Genomic DNA, 22,038 nt, shown 5'->3' with positions numbered 1-22,038 from the left:
TGGGCCCAGGCCTTACCTTTCTCATCCAGTAGGGACTGCACGCTGTCACTGGGGATGGAGTCATCAGCTGCTGTATGGGCCTCCTCCTCCACTGAGCTGTTACCTGTCTCAGCCTTCCTCCTCTCCCTCTTGTCAGATGAGGCCAGGGAGGGACTCATGTGGCTGCTACTCTCTCCACCACTGGGGAGGAGAGGGGACAGGGGAGATAGAAAAACAATTTAGTATTGAGTCAAGGTAATGCCTATTAATGGGACCAAGTTTTTCCTGACCAAGTCAAGTGAGCTAACAAGGAAAGACCCCTGGTGTCTGTGAGGCTCCAGTGTGTGAAAGACCCAGTACCTGAGGGTGGGTCTCCTGGAGGGAATGGAGTCAGAGCGGCTGTCCAGGGAGGAGAGGGGATCCTCAGTCCTGGTCCAGGCAGCAGACACCTCACTCCTGGAGCTCTCTGTGTCAGTGCGGGACTGGAGCTGCTTCATGAAGCTCTGGTGATGCTGCCTCTGCTGGTCAAACAGGGTGGTGATGGGAGCAGCAGCAGGGACACCTATGGCTCCAGCAATCTGAGAACGTGCCAGATCGGTCATCTGGGAGAGAGAGCAACTTGTATCAACTGAAAAGCAGACTTAACCCAACCTAAAGTAGACGGTAATTATTTGCATATTTGTAATATTTTCCTAATTTCAATACAACATGTAGTTTTGAGGAAACAAACAAAGTGAGGAAACAAACAAAAACCAACGCCAGTGACTGGCTGTAGAGAAAAGAGTGGAGAGGGAGTGTTCTCACCTCTTTGATCTGGCGGGCAGCTTCGGCCGTATAGCGTACAGACTCAGCCTGTTGGCTGATCATCTTAGTGGTGGCCTCCTGCATGCCTCCCAGAGACTGCTGCTGGGTCTGAGCCATGTTCTCCTGCAGCTCCACGTGAGCCTGCAATGACACACACACACACACAGTTCAGTTCGTGAATCACACTACACGGTCTACACACGTCTAATAAAATAGCTCTCATCTCACAACAAATGCAGTGAAGTTAGATTGCGTTCTATGAATATTAAAGGTGTTTTGCAAATATGAAGCCCTCCTTGAGAGTATCAACAATCTACCAAGTTGGGGCATGGTTCTAACTCTAGGTGATTCCTTTCTGTATTCTGCAGAGTTGCTCGTTCTAAATGCCAGTGCTGTGTGTACAGTACCCTGGCTGCTTTCTGCCGTGTCTCCTCCAGCTGACGTTGGGTCTCCAGTGCCTCCTGCTCTGCCTTCACCTTCAGCTCATAAAGGTCACGCTCGTGCCGCTGCTGCTGCGCCTGAAAGGTTAGAGGTCAAAGGTCAGGACCTATTGGAAAAGGCGAATGAAAACTACCAGAACATAACGAACACGCCAAAAGTGCCGAAGGTAATGTTTCAAAAGTGCAGCAGCACTATACTAAGCATCTAAACATATTGTTAGCAATCTTCAGGTGTTCTGATTGGTGGGTTAGCATCTATCACCTTGAGTATTTGGGCGAGCGAGACGCTTTCATGCTGAGCCAGAGACACGCCCCTCAGCCGCTCCACGTCACCCAGCTGACGCACTGACTCCTCTATAGATTCCAGGTAATTGAGTTCTGCAGACATACGCTGCTGCAACACCCCTGGGGTGTAGTGGAGATCACCTGGACAATAAAGAGACAGAAACAAAGAGAGGGAGAGTTAAGACATGGATAGTACAGTGCCTTCAGAAAGTATTCACACCCCTAGACCTTCCGAACATTTTGTTGTGTTACAGCCGGAATTTAAATACTGTCAAAGTGGAATTACATTTTCTGAAATGTTTACAAATTAATAAGAAATTAAAAGCTGAAATGTCTTGAGTCAAGTATACAACCCCTTTGTTATGGCAAGCCTACATGTGCTTAACAAGTCACAAGTGTCATGGACTCACTCTGTGTGCAATAATAGTGTTTAACATTATTTTATGATAACTACCTCATCACGGTCTACACTCTGTACCCCACACATACAGATAATTGTAAGGTCACTCAATCGAGCAGTTAATTTCAAACACAGATTTGTGAGACAGGTTTTCCATGTCTCACAAATACATTTTCAAAAAAAGCTAATATTGAATATCCCTTTGAGCATGGAGAAGTTATTAATTACACGTTGGATGGTGTATCAATATACCCAGTCACTACAAAGATACAGGCATCCTTGCTAACTCAGTTGCCGGAGAGGAAGGAAACTATCAGGTAGCCTAGCAGTTAAGAGTGTTGTGCCAGTAACTGAAAGGTAGCTGCGTCAAGTCCCCGAACTAATGAGGTGAAAAATGTGTCACTGTGTCATTGAGCAAGGCACTTTACACTAATTGCTCCTGTAAATCGCTCTGGATTAGAGCGTCTGCTAAAATACTGAAATGTAAAATGTAGAAAACTTAACCATGAGGCCAATGGTGACTTGAAAAGAGTTGCAGAGTTTAATGGCTGTGCTAGGAGAAAACTAAGGATGGATCAACAACATTGTAGTTAATCCACAATACTAACCTAAATGACAGAGTGAAAAGGAAGCCTGAACAGAATAAAAATATTCCAAAACATGCATCCTAGAGGAAAAAAATCGTAGAGGAAAACCTGGTTCAGTGTGCTTTCCAACAGACACTGGGAGACAAATTCACCTTTCATCAGGACAATGACCTAAAACACAATGCCATATATGCACTGGAGTTGCTTACCAAGAAGACAGTTTTGACTTAAACCTACTTGAACATCTATGACTTGAAAATGGCTGTCTAGCAATGATCAACAACCATATTGACAGAGCTTGAAGAATTAAAAAAATAATGTAAAAATATTGTACATACCAGGTGTGCAAAGTTCTTAGAGTCTTACCCAGATAGACTCTTAGCTGTAATCGCTGCCAAAGGTGATTCTAACATGTATTGACTCAGGGGTGTGAATAGATATGCAAATTATACATTTCTCTATTTGATTTTCAACTAATTTGAAATCTAAAAACATGTTTTTACTTTGTCATTATGGGGTATTGTGTATAGATGTGAGATTTTGTATTTATTTAATCCGATTTCAATTCGGGCTATAACGCAACACAATGTGGAATAAGTCAAGGGGTATGAATACTTTCCGAAGGCACTGTAGCTAGGCAATACTGGTATGTATTTAAACTGCTGAGCGGGTATTTCTAGGTGGTATACCAGCAGCCTTGGGCTCTGCTTTGGCTGAAGACGACAGGGATGAGGATGAGCTGGGGCGGGCTGAGGAGTGAGGAGAGCCGGACCCCAGGCCCAGGGTGTCTGCCCCCGCTAGGGAGGCGCTGCTTGGAGACACACGAGGAGAACCAGAGCCTGTAGGAGAGCCAGCTGGAGACAGGCCAGGGCTTCTGGTGGATTTCTTATTGTCCAAGCCCAAACTGGAAACAAGAAAAAAACGAATGTATTCATGTGCATGCTTTCTGAAAATAAATGTCACGTCCCATTTCTAACTGTCAATTTAAGGCTTTAAATAAGGATTAGTTTGAAAAAGTACCAAAAAAAAACATAACTTGACATAACTTTTCACACTCCGTTTGACTTCAGGTATGTGTGCTATACAGAGCACTGTAACAAGGTGAAATGGGAACCAGGGACTAACAGAATCAAGGAAAGGGGGCCAGAGGAAAGCCATCCTAACTATGTTATGCTGAAAGAACGGTATCAATATTGGACCATATTGTGCTGCTTTGAACCAGTGGAACAGGCAACGATGTCTAATCCATGATGATATATGCTTCGGCTTCCGAGCTGGAAACAGTAGACACTGTAGTGGACAGTGGTGCCTCTCTGATGCCCTAACTGCTAGCGCACCCAGTGCTTTACCTTACCAGAGAACAACTGTAGCATTAAGGACTGGATTCTGAATGTTATCAAATCACACAGACAGAACAGTATGGAGGGAATCTGATATATTTTTTAAATGCCACTGAGGATGCTCAAATGTTACAGGAGACAACTCTGCCTGGCGACGTGCCCATTTTGCAGTGGGGAGATTTGACCACCGCGCAGCCCAAACAAAAGAGTCAGTGTCAGCTAGCCCCCCCCACCCACGCCCCTCTTGTCGACGGCATGAGGTTGGCTGCTGCAGACCCTTCAGCCACAACCAGAGTAACAACACTACTTTCCCTAGCACTCTGAACTACAACTCCTAAACACATTTGAATTATTAGTGTTTAGCCTTTATGCCCAAATAAACTCAGCAAAAAAAGAAACGTCCCTGTCTTTCAAAGATTATTCAGATTTTTACGAATTACTTCACAGATCTTCATTGTAAAGGTTTTAAACACTGTTTCCCATGCTTGTTCAATGAACCATAATCAATTAATGAACACGCACCTGTGGAACGGTCGTTAAGACACTAACAGCTTACAGACAGTAGGCAATTAAGGTCACAGTTACAAAAACTTAGGACACTAAAGAGGCCTTTCTACTGACTCTGAAAAATACCAAAAGAAAGATACCCAGGGTCCCTGCTCATCTGCGTGAACGTGCCTTAGGCATGCTGCAAGGAGGCATGAGGACTGCAGATGTGGCCAGGGCAATAAATTGCAATGTCCGTACTGTGAGACGCCTAAGACAGCGCTACAGGGAGACAGGACGGACAGCTGATCGTCCTCGCAGTGACAAACCATGTGTAACACCTGCACAGGATCAGTACATCCGAACATCACAGGTACAGGATGGCAACAACAACAGCCCAAGTTACACCAGGAACACACAATCCCTCCATCAGTGCTCAGACCGTCCACAATAGGCTGAGAGAGGCTGCACTGGGGGCTTGTAGGCCTGTTGTAAGGCAGGTCCTCACGAGACATTGCCGGCAATGTCGCCTATGGGCACAAACCCACCGTCGCTGGACCAGACAGGACTGGCAAAAAGTGCTCTTCACTGACGAGGCACGGTTTTGTCTCACCATGGGTGATGGTCGAATTCGTGTTGATCATCGACGGAATGAGCGTTACACTGCGGCCTGTACTCTGGAGCGGGATCGATTTGGAGGTGGAGGGTCCGTCATGGTCTGGGGCGGTGTGTCACAGCATCATCAGACTGAGCTTGTTGTTATTGCAGGCAATCTCAACGCTGTGCGTTACAGGGAAGACATCCTCCTCCCTCATGTGGTACCCTTCCTGCAGGCTCATCCCGACATGACCCTCCAGCATGACAATGCCACCAGCCATACTGCACGTGATTTCCTGCAAGACAGGAATGTCAGTGTTCTGCCATGGCCAGCGAAGAGCCCGGATCTCAATTCCAATGAGCACGTCTGGGACCTGTTGGATCAGAGGGTGAGGGCTAGGGCCATTCCCCCCAGAAATGTCTGGGAACTTGCAGGTGCCTTGGTGGAAGAGTGGGGTAACATCTCACAGCAAGAACTGGCAAATCTTGTGCAGTCCATGAGGAGGAGATGCACGGCAGTACTTAATGCTGCGGTGTGGTGTCCCAACTTCACTTCAATATTCTCTCGTCATTTGAACTGTGTAAATAGCATGGGGTGCAGCGCTGGTCTTTGGATGCCGGGGTTCACTTAATCATTACTCTCCCTGAAGTGAGACTGCACAGTGAAACCAATACAGGGACTTTTCTGCCATTGAAATCAGGATGGAAAAATGCTTTCAGTGTGAAAAAACAGACATAAATTACGTAAAAAAGATGAGGGACCTATAGATATTGTTTTTATAATATAATCTTAGAATGAGGAAATTAGCTTTAAAAATAGGCACACATCTCTCAGATCCATGGGAAAAATTTGTAGAATTTCAGAAAATTGGCTTAATTATAAAAATGTCTCTAGATCATCAAGATGGGGGGGCCTCTAAAAGTGTCTAAAAATGTCTCTAAACTCCAGCTGTGCAGATGGCAGACCGTGCCCATTGCCACACCCACCACCTAAGTCTCTAATCTATTTGATCCAGAAAAAACTCTGCCATATACAGTTGAAGTCAGAAGTTTACATACACTTAGATTAGAATCATTAAAACTTGTTTTTCAACCACTCCACAATTTCTTTTGTTAACAAACTATAGTTTTGGCAAGTCGGTTAGGACATCTACTTTGTGCATGACACAAGTAATTTTTCCAACAATTGTTTACAGACAGATTATTTCACTTATAACATACTGTATCACAATTCCAGTGGGTCAGAAGTTTACATACACTAAGTTGACTGTGCCTTTAAACAGCTTGGAAAATTCCAGAAAATGATGTCATGGCTTTAGAAGCTAATTGACATAATTTGAGTCAATTGGAGGTGTACCTGTGGATGTATTTCAAGGCCTACCTTCAAACTCAGTGCCTCTTTGCTTGACATCATGGGAAAATCAGAAGAAATCACCTTAGAAAAAAAAAAGTGTAGACCTCCACAAGTCTGGTTCATCCTTGGAAGCGATTTCCAAAAGCCTGAAGGTACCATGTTCATCTGTACAAACAATAGTACGCAAGTATAAACACCATGGGACCATGCAGCCGTCATACCGCTCAGGAAGGAGACGCGTTCTGTCTCCTAGAGATGAACATACTTTTGTGCGAAAAGTGCAAATCAATCCCAGAACAACAGCAAAGGACCTTGTGAAGATGCTGGAGGAAACAGGTACAAACTTATCTTTATCCACAGTAAAACAAGTCCTATATCAACCTAATGTGAAAGGCCGCTCAGCAACGAAGAAGCCACTGTTCCAAAACCGCCATAAAAAAGCCAGACTTCGGTTTGCAACTGCACATGGGGACAAAGATGGTACTTTTTGGAGAAATGTCCTCTGGTCTGATGAAACAAAAATAGAACTGTTTGGCCATAATTACCATCGTTATGTTTGGAGGAAAAAGGAGGCGGCTTGCAAGCCAAAGAACAACATCCCAACTGTGAAGCACCGGGGTGGCAGCATCATGTTGTGGGGGTGCTTTGCTGCAGGAGTGACTAGTGCACTTCACAAAATAGATGGCATCATGAGGTAGGAAAATTATGTGGATATATTAAAGCAACATCTCAAGACATCAGTCAGGAAGTTAAAGCTTGGTCGCAAATGGGTCTTCCAAATGGACAATGACCCCAAGCATACTTCCAAAGTTGTGGCAATATGGCTTAAGGAAAACAAAGTCAAGGTATTGGAGTGGCCATCACAAAGCCCTGACCTCAATCCCATAGAAAACTGAAAAAGCGTGTGCATGCAAGGAGGCCTACAAACCTGACTCAGTTACACCAGCTCTATCAGGAGGAATGGGCCAAATGTCACCCCACTTATTGTGGGAAGCTTGTTGAAGGTTACCCAAAATGTTTGACCTAAGTTAAACAATTTAAAGGCAATGCTACCAAATACTAATTGAGTGTATGTAAACTTCTGACCCACTGGGAATGTGATGAAAGAAATAAAAGCTGAAATTAATCACTCTACTATTATTCTGAAATGTCACATTCTTAAAATAAAGTGGTGAACCTAACTGACCTAAGCCAGGGAATTTTTACAAGGATTAAATGTCAGGAATTGTGAAAAACAGTTTAAATGTATTTGGCTAAGGTGTATGTAAACTTCTGACTTCAACTGTATGCCTTCAAAAATAATATCCCCACTCAAATGTGCTCAGAAATACCAATAATAACTGAAGGTCAAGGAAGATATTCAAGCTCCTGGGACTCCTGGGAATCAGAAGAGTTTTGGGCTTGGCTGAGGCCACTTACCTGCGAAGTGTGTCGCCCGATGCGCCACCTAGTGTACAGTCAGAGTAGGCGCTCTTCACCAGGTTGTGGACAGAGCTTCTCTCGGAAACTGAGCCTCCCCATCTGGAGTCTCTAGTCAGGGCCTCCAAGCCCGGGTAGCAGGGACTCCTCTGCTCCTCCACCAGAGTGGCATCACTCTTGTCTGAAGCAGAGCCTAAAGAAAGGTGAGAAACTCTCTTTAGAGCAGAGACACTTTCACTGGTAAGAAATGGTCACTTGATAGCATAATTTCAGGGAAAGTGGTTATTTTATGGTGAAAATCTCACCCCTTTTCACAGAGCCCTTTGAGTGAGGTGACGATATTGGTGTGGAGCCTGCGGAGTGATGGGATGGCAGGTCTACTACAGTCCTGGTGTCATAAGGGGACCTGCGACTCATCAACTCATCATAGTGACTGTTCCCACTCGTGACACTGCAATGAGACGTTGATAAAAGATGGTTCAAGTCCCACATCATGTGCATCTAACAACCACAAAAAGACTACTAAGACAACTTCAAAACTCCTTGCCAGGCTTCTCTGTCAGCCATGTGACATGAGTGCCACCTTGTGGTTAATCCTGTCATTTTTACAGTTTTTTCAAAATGATGTTTTTATTGCATGAGAGCAGTATTCAGATAGCAGCACCATGTCACGTGACAGTGGTAGAAACCCTCCTTACCTGCGTCCGTTGTATCTTTTCTTATATTGGCTGCTGCCGCCGCTGCTACGGGATGACACAAAATCATCCTCATACATTGGTGCCCCATCCACTAAGCTGGCTGCAGACAGGCCACAATGCACAGGAGGGGAACGCCGGTCTGCTCGCTCCTCTCCTCCAACTGCAGGGAGAAGCCAGAGGAACAGATTATTGTTTAAAAGTTCATTCTTCATTCAAAACACTAAGGATACGGTTGGGTGTGTAAATGTGTTGGCTAACCTTTGGTGTGGTTGAACAGGTGGTTCTTGGTGAAGATGTTGATGACACTATGAGGGCTTCCCTTGGCCAGTTCCTCCCATGGGCCACGGCTGCTGTCCCGTTGCTGAGAGAGGGGGCTGAGCCCCGGGTACTTCTCTGCCTCTCTCTGGAAGTGAGAGATGGGCTGGAAGCCCTCCCGCTGGCCTGCACAGAAGTCCAGAGCCCCAAGACGCTCTGCCGGTTTTGGGACCCCCTTTATGTTGGTGAGGGGGCTCCCGTCGCCCTCCGACAGGCTGCATTCGCTCAGCAGTGGGCCCTCACTGATGGACTCACCACTGGAGTCATGGGTGATGGTCTTCCCTCCCGTCTCCTCCTCTGGCTCCTTATGGGAGCTGAGGCCTGGGGCTGTCTGGGGCCTGCTGCCTGGAGCAGAGGTCCTGTCTCTCTGCTCTCTGAAGCTGTGCAGGTTGCCCACCCCTGGGAGAGCTCCGTTGTATGTGCTCTGGCCAGCACTCAGCAGCCTCTGGATCCTCATGGACAGCTCGTCAGCAGCATCAGCTCTCTCTCTGACCGGTGGGCTCACAGGTTTGGCCCAGTGGCCGTCATCCGGAGGGGTCAGACCAGTCACATCCATGTCCCATGCACAGCTATAGTTTATCCCTGCGCCAGCCAGTTTCCTCGCTTCACTCTCTATGCGAGTGGACAGGGACGCAGCAGTGGCTTTCAGGGCCTCAATGCGGTTCATCTTGGTCTTGTTGCCAGCTCCATTGAGAGTAGAGTGCTGGGGCCTTGCTGGGGGGTTGGTTCCCCTCCCACCAGAGCTCCCTGCTGTTTCCGGGCCTAAGAGTGGGGAGAAGAGCTGGTCTGTGGGTGGAGCCAGAGCGGTGGAGGGTCTGACTGCAGAACTCAGGCGGTCTGGCTGCAGCCACGATGGAACTCCCAAGCCCAACTCATTCCTACAGGAAGAAGAGAGCGGAGGATTAGTATTCAAATATACTACACTTTTTAAAAGTGTATTGAAAAAAAGGGCTTGGAAACACTGGAAATATTGTTTTATGGACTCACAAAGTCCTTTAGTATATGGACTCAATGCATTTTAGTACTCAGCAATACTCTCTATAGGCTATGTCAAAGGTTTACAAGAATTTAAGACATCTAAATATGCATGCGGCCATTAAAATATGTGGTTTGTACAGTCTAACCCATGAGCTTCTGAGAACAACCTGTGTGTTCACTATACAAGCAAACATGTTCAGGGCCGAGGATCAAGTCAACAAAATTCCAAGAACTGCATAGCAACTCAAGAGCGTATGAGCATTATGCAGATTACATACCGTAATGTTTACCCCACACAAGGACCAGACATACATCAGATGACTCTGTGTAAATGTAACTGTTGAATCTAAAATAGCACTGGAAATTCCCTGTTTTAAGGTTAACCGAGCATACGCCACCATGTTTTGAAATGCTGCTAGGAGTGCCCATGGAAACAGACAGTTTAGAAACAAACAATTCCTTATTGGCTCTGTTGCTTCGCTATGAGGAAGTACTATGGTTCTGTGCTTTGTTTTGGGCCTCTACACTAGCCAGTGCTAGTGGAAAAGGTTACATATATAATGACCTTGAGAGTGGAGGGGGCGGGGGCTCAGAAAGAGACAGGTCACTGCTGGAGGACGCACTCTGGGGTCTCTCCTGTCTCTTGTTCTCCTTGTCCGACTCCCCGGATGGCTGGTACAGGGACTTCTGCTATACGGGAACACACCACAAATAACTCATAGCTAGTTTCACTCACCACATGAGAGGTGTCATTTCCTACAGGCAACTTGAGGAGTTAAACTGAGGGTAATTCTACATGTTACTATTTCACATATTGGTCCCTTTACATAACAAGAGCAGCTATGAATTGCATTTGACACACCAGCCATGCCATCCCCATTTTCACTAAAGCATGCCATGCGAGTAAGGGGACGGTGAGGGCTTCATCCCCATTACAACTAAAGATGCCTTTACCTGGTAAATGACTGTGGCAGATGCTGGCTGTGTCTGGGAAGGCAGAGGTTCCTCTCCTAGCTGAGCCTGTTCCAGAAGTAGTTTGGTGTAGGTCTCCTGCAGGCGTTTCTGTACTGGGCTTTCCGGTAGTGCAGGGCCCTTATTGGCTACCCCCTCTCTCTGCTTCCTGTACAGCTCCTGCAGACGTTGGCTCTTCCTTTCCGCCTCCTCCCTCTGAGCCCTCCGCTCCTCCACCTGACGTCTCTTGCGCTCCTCCTGTTGCCGGGCGATGTACTGGCGCACTGAGTCTGAGTCGTAGTGCCTCTTCCTGGGCGCTGGCTCTGAGGGCTCCGGCTTGTTGCGCTTGGCAGGGCTGGCACTTTGGGAGCCCCATAAGGAGGAGCCACCAGTCGTCCATGCTGTGGTTCTGGCCCTGGACTCTGAACCTCTCCTGGGATCCGCTGGATCTCGCTCCTCTGCTCTGCTCTTCAGCTGCAGGTCATCCAGGATGCCCCGGATATCTGCAGAGAGGTCGTCTGTGTTGGGGGCCCTGTCCTTGGCTGGGCCTGCAGACTGAAGGTTGGGATGGGTGGTCCTGTCTCGGCTGCTGGGTCTGGACCGATGCTTCAGCTCCGGACGGTGGTCTGAATTTGACCGGGGAAGGGGTCCTGGAAAAGATATGTGAAGACACAAAGGGTACTGATTGGTGACTGATATTATTGTTAATGGAAAGGAAAATGTTTTGAGTGCATGATTAGGTGGGAAATATTGGTCGCCATTAGGGCTGTCAAAGTTAACATTTTTAACAGCATTGTTTTGTTTTTTAGGCCTTTAATCACATCTCCATTTTTTCTGAAAGTTTTGAGCAATAACTTTTATAAGGAAAACTTCAAAGTTCAACCATAAACACTTTCACAGGCATTTCTTTAAATAACAACAAACACTTAATTTGCACAGAAGTAGCTAGTTTGTTATGCTAACGTTAGCTAGCTTACAAAATGAGAATGTTTAGAATGCCAAGGCTGAAATCCTTTAGATTCAACTCTGATTCCATTTAGCAACTGTTTTTATTGTAGTCCTCAAGTCAAAAGATTTGAGCAAATTATCCCAATTCTAGTAGTAGCAACTTGTGACTAGTTAATGTTTATGAATACGGATAAGAAGTAGACATGGCCAGATGCATTAGCTGTATGATATGTTATGTGAAGACCTGGCTGATCTGTTATTGTCTTAGAATAGTGGCAGTACATGCCTCACTCCAATTCCCCCCTGTGTATTTGAGTCTAGCACAGGGACAACCACTGGAAACCAGACCGTGCTGACAGGGACAACCACTGGAAACCAGACCATGCTGACAGGGACAACCACTGGAAACCAGACCGTGCTGACAGGGACAACCACTGGAAACCAGACCGTGCTGACAGGGACAACCACTGGAAACCAGACCATGCTGACAGGGACAACCACTGGAAACCAGACCGTGCTGACAGGGACAACCACTGGAAACCAGACCATGCTGACAGGGACAACCACTGGAAACCAGACCGTGCTGACAGGGACAACCACTGGAAACCAGACCGTGCTGACAGGGACAACCACTGGAAACCAGACCATGCTGACAGGGACAACCACTGGAAACCAGACCGTGCTGAATTGTGCAGTTAGTCAGAAACAGTGAGTCAATCGTAATTAATTCCGGTCACTGACAGCCAATGTTTGCTAATGTGCCTGTGTGCTGGAAGAGACGACAACCCCTTTATTTATTGATATTTCTTTAGCCATGCCGACTGTCTGTCGCAGGGCACTGTATGCCTTTTAACATGAAATCAACACTAAAAAACATGAACACCACATATACTGTAACAATATCCACTACTAACACGATTGCTTTGTCACACATTTTTTGTTTTACCAGACCACCAACTGCTGTCTGGTTTTCATAGTGCTGACAAATAGAGTTAGATTTGATTTGCCTGTAAATGTAGTGGAGGGGGATGAGCGAGATGGGTGAGGGGTGTAGGCGAGGTGGAACGAAGAGGGGGTGGAGGAGAGGGGAGGGGTTGGAGGAGAGGGGGGGAGGCCAAGCAGAGCAGAGAGGAGTGAGGGTAGTATGCAAGTCTCAAATCCCACCTGTCCTGGCCAGTCTGTCTGTGGGCTCTGGCCTTTGCTCTCGAGGCAGACGTGGAGCGGGACCCAGTACCATCTTCACCATCTTCTGGCCCTCCCGCCATGACGTGGTGCTGATCACTGCAGCAACAGCGAAGACGGAAAGAAAACACACAGAAGGTCATAATCAGTGTTGAGTTCTGCAGTAATGATTTACGTTAGGATTGTTTCTCAGACCGCCAAGATATACAACTTAAATGAATCACATAAAACCCTTTGAAGTGCAAGGATCTTCATGTCCCCAAAAGAGAGACAAAAACATGATTTCTCTCTCTACTTTGAACGTCTTTGGAGATTAATTATTTTAGAGCGACATCATCAAATTTAATGAGTTTGGCTCAATTATGCACCATCTGAAATCAACTTAGAAAATTGAAAGACCAGCAGCTGTTTCTGTTTTGTAAAGGAACTTGATCACAGATTTCAGAGGGCTATTTTTAGTGAGCGGTCTGGGAGCAGAGGCCAGCAGCAGGGTAGAAGGGGAGGATAGCTGGGTGACAGGATAAGACTAGGTTATACCACATTCATCTCACTTTCAACTGCACTGGGAAGTAGAGAGAGATGTTTGTTTATTTTCACTTTTGTACATCATTACAATACTGTATATAGACTTAATGACATTTGAAATGTCTTTTCTTTTGGAGCTTTTGTGAGTGTAATGTTAACTGTACATTTTTTATTTCACTTTTGTTTATTATCTATTTCACTATCTTTGGCAATGTAAACATCAGTTTCCCATGCCAATAAAGGCCCTTAAATGAAATTGAGAGACTGGTATGGGCCCTGTTAAAGGGTGTCTGTTCTCAGCTGTGAGAGCTGGTATGGCGAGCATCTGCATTCCAGATAGTGTGCCTCTAAGCCGCTGCTTGCTTGCAATCAGCATGGGATACATTCTGGACATATCTTTGAAGATAAGAGACTAAATGCTGGCACTCACACACAAACAGAGGGGCCTGTTGACTAGCACACAGTTAAGAGAGGCCTTCTGTGGTACGGGCCTGCCAAATGTATTCACTGTGATACGCCTGCTCTGGTTCAGTGTGCATACTGCACAGTAACTGATGAACCAAAATAAATGTGATTTGTAGTCTCCTACTGAGGGGGATTCCCCTTTGTGAAAGACCCCTTGACTTCACAATGATTATTAATGAGTATTATCACCTAACCTACACACAATATTGAAGTAAGTTTGACATCTTCTATTGAATTCATAGACCCAGGATGAGTAAGCACTACTGGGGGGGGGATTGAAAGAAAGAAAGAGAAAGGAAAAAGATCCAACCTGGCTTGGTCTTTGGGTCAGGAACAGGAGCTGATTTATGGACTTTCCTCACAGGCTTGGACGGCTTCCTCTCCTTAGCCTTCTCTGTGGGCCGCTGCTGGGGCTTGGTACTGTCTAAAATGGGGAGAAAGGAGATGACATGACAGTCTGAGCACCACAGAGTGGAAATGAACAGAACTATCAAATTACAAAAAGCAGCCCAAAAAAAAATCTGAATGCAAAACAAAGCTATTGAATAGGAAGCTGGTGGACTGTGTCAGTGTAAATGAAGACGCTGAGCGCTTTGGCTCCTACACTTGGGTGGAAGCCCAGGAATCAGCAGAGTGCCAGAGAGGACAAAGAAAAGAGACTTTGAGAGAAGAAAAATCTTCAAGTAGTCATACAAAACTATGGGAAATGAGCCGTGTTGCAGTTGTGGCAAAATGCAAGGAAAGTCTGCTGCAGCGAAAACCTCAACGCAGTCATCAAGTTTTCCTAAATTTAAAAAAGAGAACACGCAGATTTCTTTGGTGGTATTTCTAACTCAGCATTATCCTCGTATCAAAAAGGACAGTAACATTATTTCCTAAAGGAAACAGTTGATTGGGATAGGTCAAATAGGTCTCAGTCCTCCTGAATGTACTGGTGCGTATCTAATGCCATCTAATCTCCAGGGCAGTTTGAAAAAGGAGAGCAGCATTTATGCAAAGGAGCTTGAAACAGGACTGTCACATTTATAGCCTATTATGAAACAGGACAATCAACTACACTGTCCATTTGATGCCATTTGATCTCAACAGCCCATCGACTCTATTGAACGTCGATGAGTTGGCAGTTCATCTCAAAAGTGCATTGAGTCACAACCTACAACTCTGTACTACAGGGATTATTATGTAGCATATAATAGTGTGTGTTCTGTGATCTGACATCTACTGCTCGGTGCCCACCTGAGAGCTGGCGAGACAGGTCTCTGTAGATCTCTCTGCTCAGGTTGTGGAACTCCTCCTCTCGCCACACTTTCCCATCAGGAGTACGGATCTTTGTCTCACTACTGCTGAAACCTGATATGGGATTGGGTTACATAAGATTCGGTTTGAAGGCATTTTGTAATGCTATTTTTACATCCAGTGTAACTGCATCTCTCCAGTGGACCTTACCTTTGTATACAGGTGCCGGAGGTGCGGCTGCCACTTTGCGCACTTTAGCTGTGGGTGCGGTGGTTTTCTCCACAGCTCCAGCGATGCCCACTGTCTGATCCAGGTACCCCAGCAACCCGTCTCTCTCTGCAGCCTCCTCCAGGTGCTCTCTCTGCCTGCGGATCCGCTCCTTCAGCTTCTCCAGCTTGTCATCCGGCTGCCTTCGCCTTAAGTTTTCCAGCCGCTGGGAGGCTGAGCCAGGACTGGAGGACGAAGAGTTCTCTGCTGAGGGTGGTGCCGGGCACTCCAGGGTGTGTGCTTTGGGCCTGTCCTCCGGGCCCTCCTCCCTGTGAGGGTCTCTGGCTGCAGTAGCGTGGCTTGGGGGACGCAGGGCGTCCAGCGCGGGCCGGTCGTTGAGGTAGCGCACCACGGTGCTGTCCAGAGCAGACGAGTGTGTGCTGTCCAGGTCTCGGCGGGATTGCTGGTCTCGGGTGTCGCTCTGGTAGACCAGCTGGCTGAGACAGAAGTCCGGGGGAGGGGGGTTAGCCACCTCCGACTGCAGACTGTGGGCCTCCAGCTGGGAGGAGGTCAGGGGTGGTGGAGTCGCTTCCCTGGGGGGAGCAGGATGATTAGAGCAGAAACAAATTGGCTAGTTGCTATTTACAAAAACCTCAGAAAACAAGCTACTCGAGTGGGAGGTGTCAAGATCATATGGCTTTGAATAGCATCCTTTTATGTGCAAAGACTTACACATGTAGATGTGGCGGTTATTAGTATAAAAGGACTATTTTAAAGTAGCCACTTAACAACCATCCTCTGACAGCAGGCCTTAAATTATTACAGACAGGGACTGAAAAAACAACCTTTTGTCCTGTATCATAGCACAACCTCCACTCAGTCACAGCAAACATGAGTAAATACAGTAGAAACGCACTTCTGATTTAAAAAAAAAAAACATCTCATAAAAATATGAGTGTTTTAACAATGCATACCTATAGGAAGCCAGAGGCTCCTTGAACTCCACACAGTTGTTCCTACGGACATTGCTGTCCTGCGTGGTGTTCCTCAGGGGGCTGCGGGAGCTCTTGTCTGGGCTGCGGGAGCTCTTGTCTGGGCTGCGACGACTTCTTGTGCTGGACTTGGAGGTTCCACCTGCCTGAGAGCAGTCCTCTGTGCGCCGCCCATCTGAGTCAGGAGAGATAGGGTTAGATCCCTGCAAACTAACCTTGCAATGCAAAATTAATTACACTTGTATCTGCAAAGTAATGATGATGCCTGCTGCTGCTGCCAAGTCCAGTTCGAGGGAGAACCTTGTTCTATAAATAGTAACCATGGCTTCCAAGGATTAGCTATCCCATTGGGTGCCTCACCCCTGCGGCTGACTTTTCTTGTGGCGCCCCCAGAGCTTTTCTTTGTATCCATGATGGATTCCAGCAGAACCCCAGAGCCAGGAGCTGCCTCCAGGCGGTTCTCAATGTGCCGCAACTGCAAGGAAAACAAGAGCGCCTGCCTCAGATACACAATGTAGAACAAAAACTCACTTCAGAGTCCAGACAGACATCACAAATACCACATTAAGGGTGTCTCCCCTCAGAGAGAAACAGTAAAATCAGACAATGTAAATATTGGTTTACTTACAGCAGCTTTGGTCTGATTCAGACTTGTCCATGCAGCTGACAGCTCTGAGTGGAGAAAGGCATTTCAGTGAAAAGAAACACGGGGCTAAAGAAAAAAGGCAACACAAAAAGGTAAACAACGTCTTTGCAGCCCCATAGACACCACAGAAGGCTGCTGAGGGGAGGACGGATCATAATAATGTCCAGAACAGAACAAATGGAACGGCATCAAACACCTGGAATCCATGTGTTTGATGAATTTGATACCATTCAACTCCAGTCATTAAAATGAGCCCGTTCTCCCCAATTAAGCTAACACCAACCTGCTGTGATAGACACATTTGAGGTGACATGGAGGGGTATCCCAAGTCCTTATTACTTCAGTGTGCCAGACAGTAGGATGTTGCACTGACATAAAAAGGATAATAATAGCATAAGAGACATTAAGAAGCTGACCTCTCCCGTTATCCTGCCCAGTAGGCTGCGCCGGGGGAGTCAGGTGTGGCTCACTCCGCTTGGAGCTCCACATCACACCTTCAATTGGAATAGTAGAGGACAGTAATGAAGTAAGGAAATATACTTGATAACACTTCACCAAGACAATCATCTGATCAATAAATGCAGTTTACTGAGTAGCTGTAAATTAGAAAAAGGAATGTAATGTCAGCAGCAGTACTTTTATGCTGCCATCTACCTCGGAAAACAGAGTACACAGAATACAAACTGCCTCAGCAGAAACACTGAAGCCAAACACAACATTAAAGATAGTGGCAGGCAGATAATCCAAGTGACTGGGACAAGCACCTCTATGTGCAGTGGGTCAAAACAGGAAGAATTATACATATATATGGTTGCCTAGGAAATTGACTTTCATGACAGACTGCTAACTCAAGAGAGGTTGCACTACCATTTAAAACCGGTCCTACAGCAAATAACTAACATGGTTTATGTATTTGGCTCCCGAGTGGCACAGCGGTCTAAAGCACTGCATCTCTGTGCAAGAGGCGTCACTACAGTCCCTGGTTCGAATCAAGACTGTATCACATCCGGCCGTGATTAGGAGTCCCATAGGGCTGCACACAATCAATGCCTGTCCCTCTCCCAGTGTTAAGATGTTGTTAAATAAACCAATAATGGTCCCTTTACCTAGATGTGTTCAAATGAGAAAAAAACAGGACATTCTGGCATCTCATATGTCACACTTCATGCATTCCTCTCATGTCAAGACAGTTTACTCATAAACAACACATAACACTTCCTTGAAGGTGGTCAGTTCAGGCTAGCATGAATGACTATTGCAAATGCTATGGTTACATTCAAGATCTAGCCTACTCCCCATACACTCATACACGCTACCACTTTTTACAGTCTCTCTGCCAACTGAAAGTGACAGACACAAATCAACGTGTTTAATAAAATATGAGATCTGCAACAACAATTCGTTCACTACATACAATGCAAATGATCAGGCATTGTAGGCAAAAAAAAATACTTTAAATGCAACAACTTTGTAATAAAAGTGTAATAACTGGGCACACAACGTTAGCTATAGTTTGTGTTTTTACGTTTCAAAAGCCATTATTCATCGTTTCCTTAAATTGTGTGTTATTCTAGCTAGCTACCTGTCTCTAATAGAAAAACTAAGGTAAGGCTGCCAACACAAAAGTTAAATCAACTTAGGCTGCATTTTGTATAGAATTATTCACATAAACATGACTGTCCAGTTGTCCACATTGAAGCACAACATCGGTCACTTGCAAGTAGCTAACGTTAGCTAGTTGTCTCAATGTCTAGATGAGAGACTGAATCAATCAAGAAAAGCTGATTCCGCAGTGACGCTGGCTACAGTAGTTAACTAGTTAGGTAAAATTGTTAGCTAGCTAACGTTAGTTACCTAGGTAACTAAGGATTTGCCGACGGGGGATTTACACCACACATTGTATTGAAAACTAGCTAGCTACTACTAGTATCTATGTATATTAATAAAACTATCTTCAGTATGATTGTTCTTCTGTGGGTAATCGACATTAGCTAAATAGCTAACTTTGTAGCTAGCTATAAGGCTAAAGTTAGTTTGGGGCTTAGTTTAAAGGCAATTTTGCACAACTTCAAAAAGATGCCAATCGTGGCCACATACCGGTACGGGTGACGCTCCAATCTAGATGTCCATGGCTAGTGATGCTAGCTAGCTAATTTGTTGATGGTCAGAAAATCCAACTTTTACAAAACCCCAGGCCGCTGCTACTGTAGCTAGGCTACTGTCAGATTTTAGCCAGCTAGCTTGTTAGCATCAACCATATAACTTATTTCCAGAGGTCTGTCGCCTGTTATTAAAGCCTCAGTATTGGAGAGTTTGGTTTAAGGCTTCTATTAATAATTAGCCACCCGCGTTTCAGGTTGTCTTTTCCCGGGTTACAGTGTTGATATTCCCCGTCCGTTACGTTGACTGTCCGCCATTGACAAAATAACTTTAGGAAACTGGTGCCGCAGAACCTCGCGGGAGGTGGAAGCGTGATTTCACAACACGAGACTGCGTTCGTAAATGCACTCTGGTTATCTACTACGATTTCAGAGTATTCTCGTCAGAGTGTGCAAGACCGCAGAATAGTTGATTAATCTACTAACGCTCAATACCCGTTGAATATGGCCGGTGTCAGTAAACGTCGGCAAAGAAGCATAATTAAATTGTTGCCAGCAGCATAGTTACAGTCACCAACGCTCTGGATAACATGAAAACAGCTTTTACCAGCTCTGCTAGGGCGAGTAAAATGGTCAGTGAGGCGTTCTCTCATTTGTGTCTGGAAGTAAGTAGCAAGCTAGCCAACGTCAGCCAGTTAGTTAGCTTGGGTGCTTGACTGCCGTGAGGTCTTTACGCTCGGATCAACCCAACTCCTTGGCCAGAGCGTCCAGTGTGTGCTCTGAATTTACGAACGCCCAGAGCGCACACTGGCACTCCAGATTGAATTTACGAACACATTCTAAGAAACGGACATTACCGACTTGCTAACGCGTCGTATAACCATGTGCCGCGTTCACGTGATAGTTGGACCTAGAAAACTAGGAAATGTCCGATATGCTAACTCGCTGTAGAAATATGATCACTTGAGAAGGTACAAAATCAACCAACAGAACGGGCTATGCAAACAATTTACATTTTATTTTAACTCGGAGGTTCCGAGTTTCTGATAGCAAGTCAACGCGGCAATAGACATATGGTACGTTCCTGAAGTCGGAATCTCGGAACCTCAGAGTTAAAATTGAACGTAAATTATTTGCGTAGAACTTCTTCCAATTGGTTGATTCTGGTACTTTAAAGTGGGCAACTCGGAGCTCATAATTCTACAAAAAAAATTAAAGTCAGAAATGTCAGAGTTTTCTAGTTCCGATTAGCACTTCAACGCGGCATCATCTTTCTACAACCAGTTTCCGAGTTATCTCAAATGCACCATCTTGGTCATCCAAAACCAGTCTAATTGGAATGAATAACAGTAGAGGCATAGGTGCTGCATGTCTGTCTTTTACAGGAAAATAAATGGCATGTAATATCAGAAATTGCGTAGTGGAATTATAGTCAACCTAAAATATTGACTATTAAAATATTGTATACACATTTTCTGTATAAATGAGCTCTAAATATATGTAAACAGAACATACATGTCTCAGATGTTGTTATCTTGGAAAGCTGTGAGTGCTATTATATGACACAATATCAATACTTATTTTCGCCAATGCTTCCAAATCAAATTTTATTGGTCACATACACATGGTTAGCAGATGTTATTGCGAGTGTAGCGAAATGCTTGTGCTTCTAGTTCTGACAGTGCAGTAATATCTAATATCAATCTAAGTAATCTAACAATTCCACAACAACTACCTAATACACACACATCTAAGTAAAGGGCTGGAATAAGAATATATACATATAAATATATGGATGAGTGTTAAGTTTGCTGGATCATTCGGGAAACTGTTGAGCGTGAAAAACCCAGCAGCATTGCAGTTCTTGTCACACTCAAACCAAAACTGTACTACCATACCCTGTTCAAAGGAACTTGCTCATTCACGCTCTGAATGGCACACATACACAATCCATGTCTCAATTGTCTCAAGGCTTAAAAATCCTTCTTTAACCTCCCCTAAACTGACTGAAGCTGTTAAACATCGTCATCTGATCTGAGACAGCAGTGTATGGCTGTGGATTGACTGCACTGTTTGAATTAAATGTTGGCATATTGGCAGTTAATTAGAAATATGTATGAAATCATTCCTCTAAAACTGTCTGGCTAGCTAGCTAACAAACATACACTGCAGATACATTTTCCAAATTCATTATTTTACATACAATCTCTTATCACAGACCTGGCAAACCATGGGTGACCAATGCATTCCAGGTGACTGACTACCTGTTGAGAGAATGCCAAGAGTGCGCAAACCTGTCATCAAGGCAACGAGTGGCTACATTGAAGAATCTCAAATACAAAATATATTTTGATTTATTTAACACTTTTTTGGTTACTAAATGATTCCATATGTGTTATTTCATAGTTTTGATGTCTTTACTATTATTCTACAATGCAGAAAATTATAAAAATAAAGAAAAACCCTTGAATGAGTAGGGGTGTCCAAACTTTTTACTGGTACTGTACATAGACACTTTAATAATGGAACACTAGTCACTTTAATAATGTTTACATACTGCATTACTCATCTCAAATGTACATACAATACTGTATTCTATTCTATTGTATTTTAGTCAATGCGACTCCGACATTGCTCAATCTAATATTTTTATTTAATTATTTTACCTTTAGATTTGTGTGTATTGTTGTGAATCGTTTTTAGATACTACTGCACTGTTAGATACTACTGCACTGTTGGAGCTAGGAACACAAGCATTTCGCTACACCCGAAATAACATCTGCTAAATAGGTGTAAGTGACCAATAAAATGTGATTTGATTTGATGATTTAATTTGAAGGGGTCGGTTTCAAAGAAGAAAAATATGCATACGGTCTTTTTTTCCTCCACCACCGTGCTAGTGGATATTGAAGTTGTACTCATAAGGAGCCTACCATTACTACTTAAAGCAGAAAACAGCCGTTGAAACAACGACAATGCGCAGATCCCGCACCTTTTTCGGTAAAAAGCTGAGGGATGGCGCTAAAGAAATGTAACCACTCTCAAATGCATAGACATAGCTACGGATGCAAGGACTGACCATCCATGACATCAAAATTATAGTTT

At 44.9% G+C, this 22,038-nt stretch overlaps 1 protein-coding gene across 6 annotated transcripts in view; it reads right to left on the bottom strand.

Moving 5' to 3' along the window:
• LOC139409280 (centrosomal protein 350) overlaps positions 1-19,241 on the bottom strand; it is a 36,282-nt gene extending 17,041 nt beyond the window's left edge. For 3 of the 6 annotated variants that reach the window (XM_071154190.1, XM_071154194.1, XM_071154192.1), the window contains exons 1-21: positions 18,932-19,241; positions 17,251-17,328; positions 16,817-16,860; positions 16,549-16,663; positions 16,171-16,363; positions 15,200-15,789; positions 14,990-15,103; positions 14,065-14,177; positions 12,746-12,872; positions 10,637-11,283; positions 10,248-10,372; positions 8,648-9,582; positions 8,390-8,549; positions 7,997-8,142; positions 7,692-7,884; positions 3,185-3,399; positions 1,486-1,649; positions 1,191-1,301; positions 784-924; positions 340-581; positions 17-180 (exon numbers count right to left, since the gene is read on the bottom strand). In XM_071154190.1, the coding sequence (XP_071010291.1) occupies positions 17-180; positions 340-581; positions 784-924; positions 1,191-1,301; positions 1,486-1,649; positions 3,185-3,399; positions 7,692-7,884; positions 7,997-8,142; positions 8,390-8,549; positions 8,648-9,582; positions 10,248-10,372; positions 10,637-11,283; positions 12,746-12,872; positions 14,065-14,177; positions 14,990-15,103; positions 15,200-15,789; positions 16,171-16,363; positions 16,549-16,663; positions 16,817-16,860; positions 17,251-17,323 (4,612 nt within the window). In that variant the 5' untranslated portion in view covers positions 17,324-17,328; positions 18,932-19,241. Of the gene's footprint in view, positions 1-16; positions 181-339; positions 582-783; positions 925-1,190; positions 1,302-1,485; positions 1,650-3,184; positions 3,400-7,691; positions 7,885-7,996; positions 8,143-8,389; positions 8,550-8,647; positions 9,583-10,247; positions 10,373-10,636; positions 11,284-12,745; positions 12,873-14,063; positions 14,178-14,989; positions 15,104-15,199; positions 15,790-16,170; positions 16,364-16,548; positions 16,664-16,816; positions 16,861-17,250; positions 17,329-18,931 lie in introns of all 6 variants that reach the window. The other 3 variants (XM_071154193.1, XM_071154195.1, XM_071154191.1) reach the window with 2 other exon arrangements.
• Between the last annotated feature and the right edge of the window lie 2,797 nt (positions 19,242-22,038).

The sequence above is a fragment of the Oncorhynchus clarkii genome, chromosome 5 (assembly GCF_045791955.1).
Source record: "Oncorhynchus clarkii lewisi isolate Uvic-CL-2024 chromosome 5, UVic_Ocla_1.0, whole genome shotgun sequence".
Classification (NCBI taxonomy): domain Eukaryota; kingdom Metazoa; phylum Chordata; class Actinopteri; order Salmoniformes; family Salmonidae; genus Oncorhynchus; species Oncorhynchus clarkii.
The sequence above is the reverse complement of the archived record's forward strand: the minus strand, read 5'-3'. Positions and strand labels throughout refer to the sequence as shown.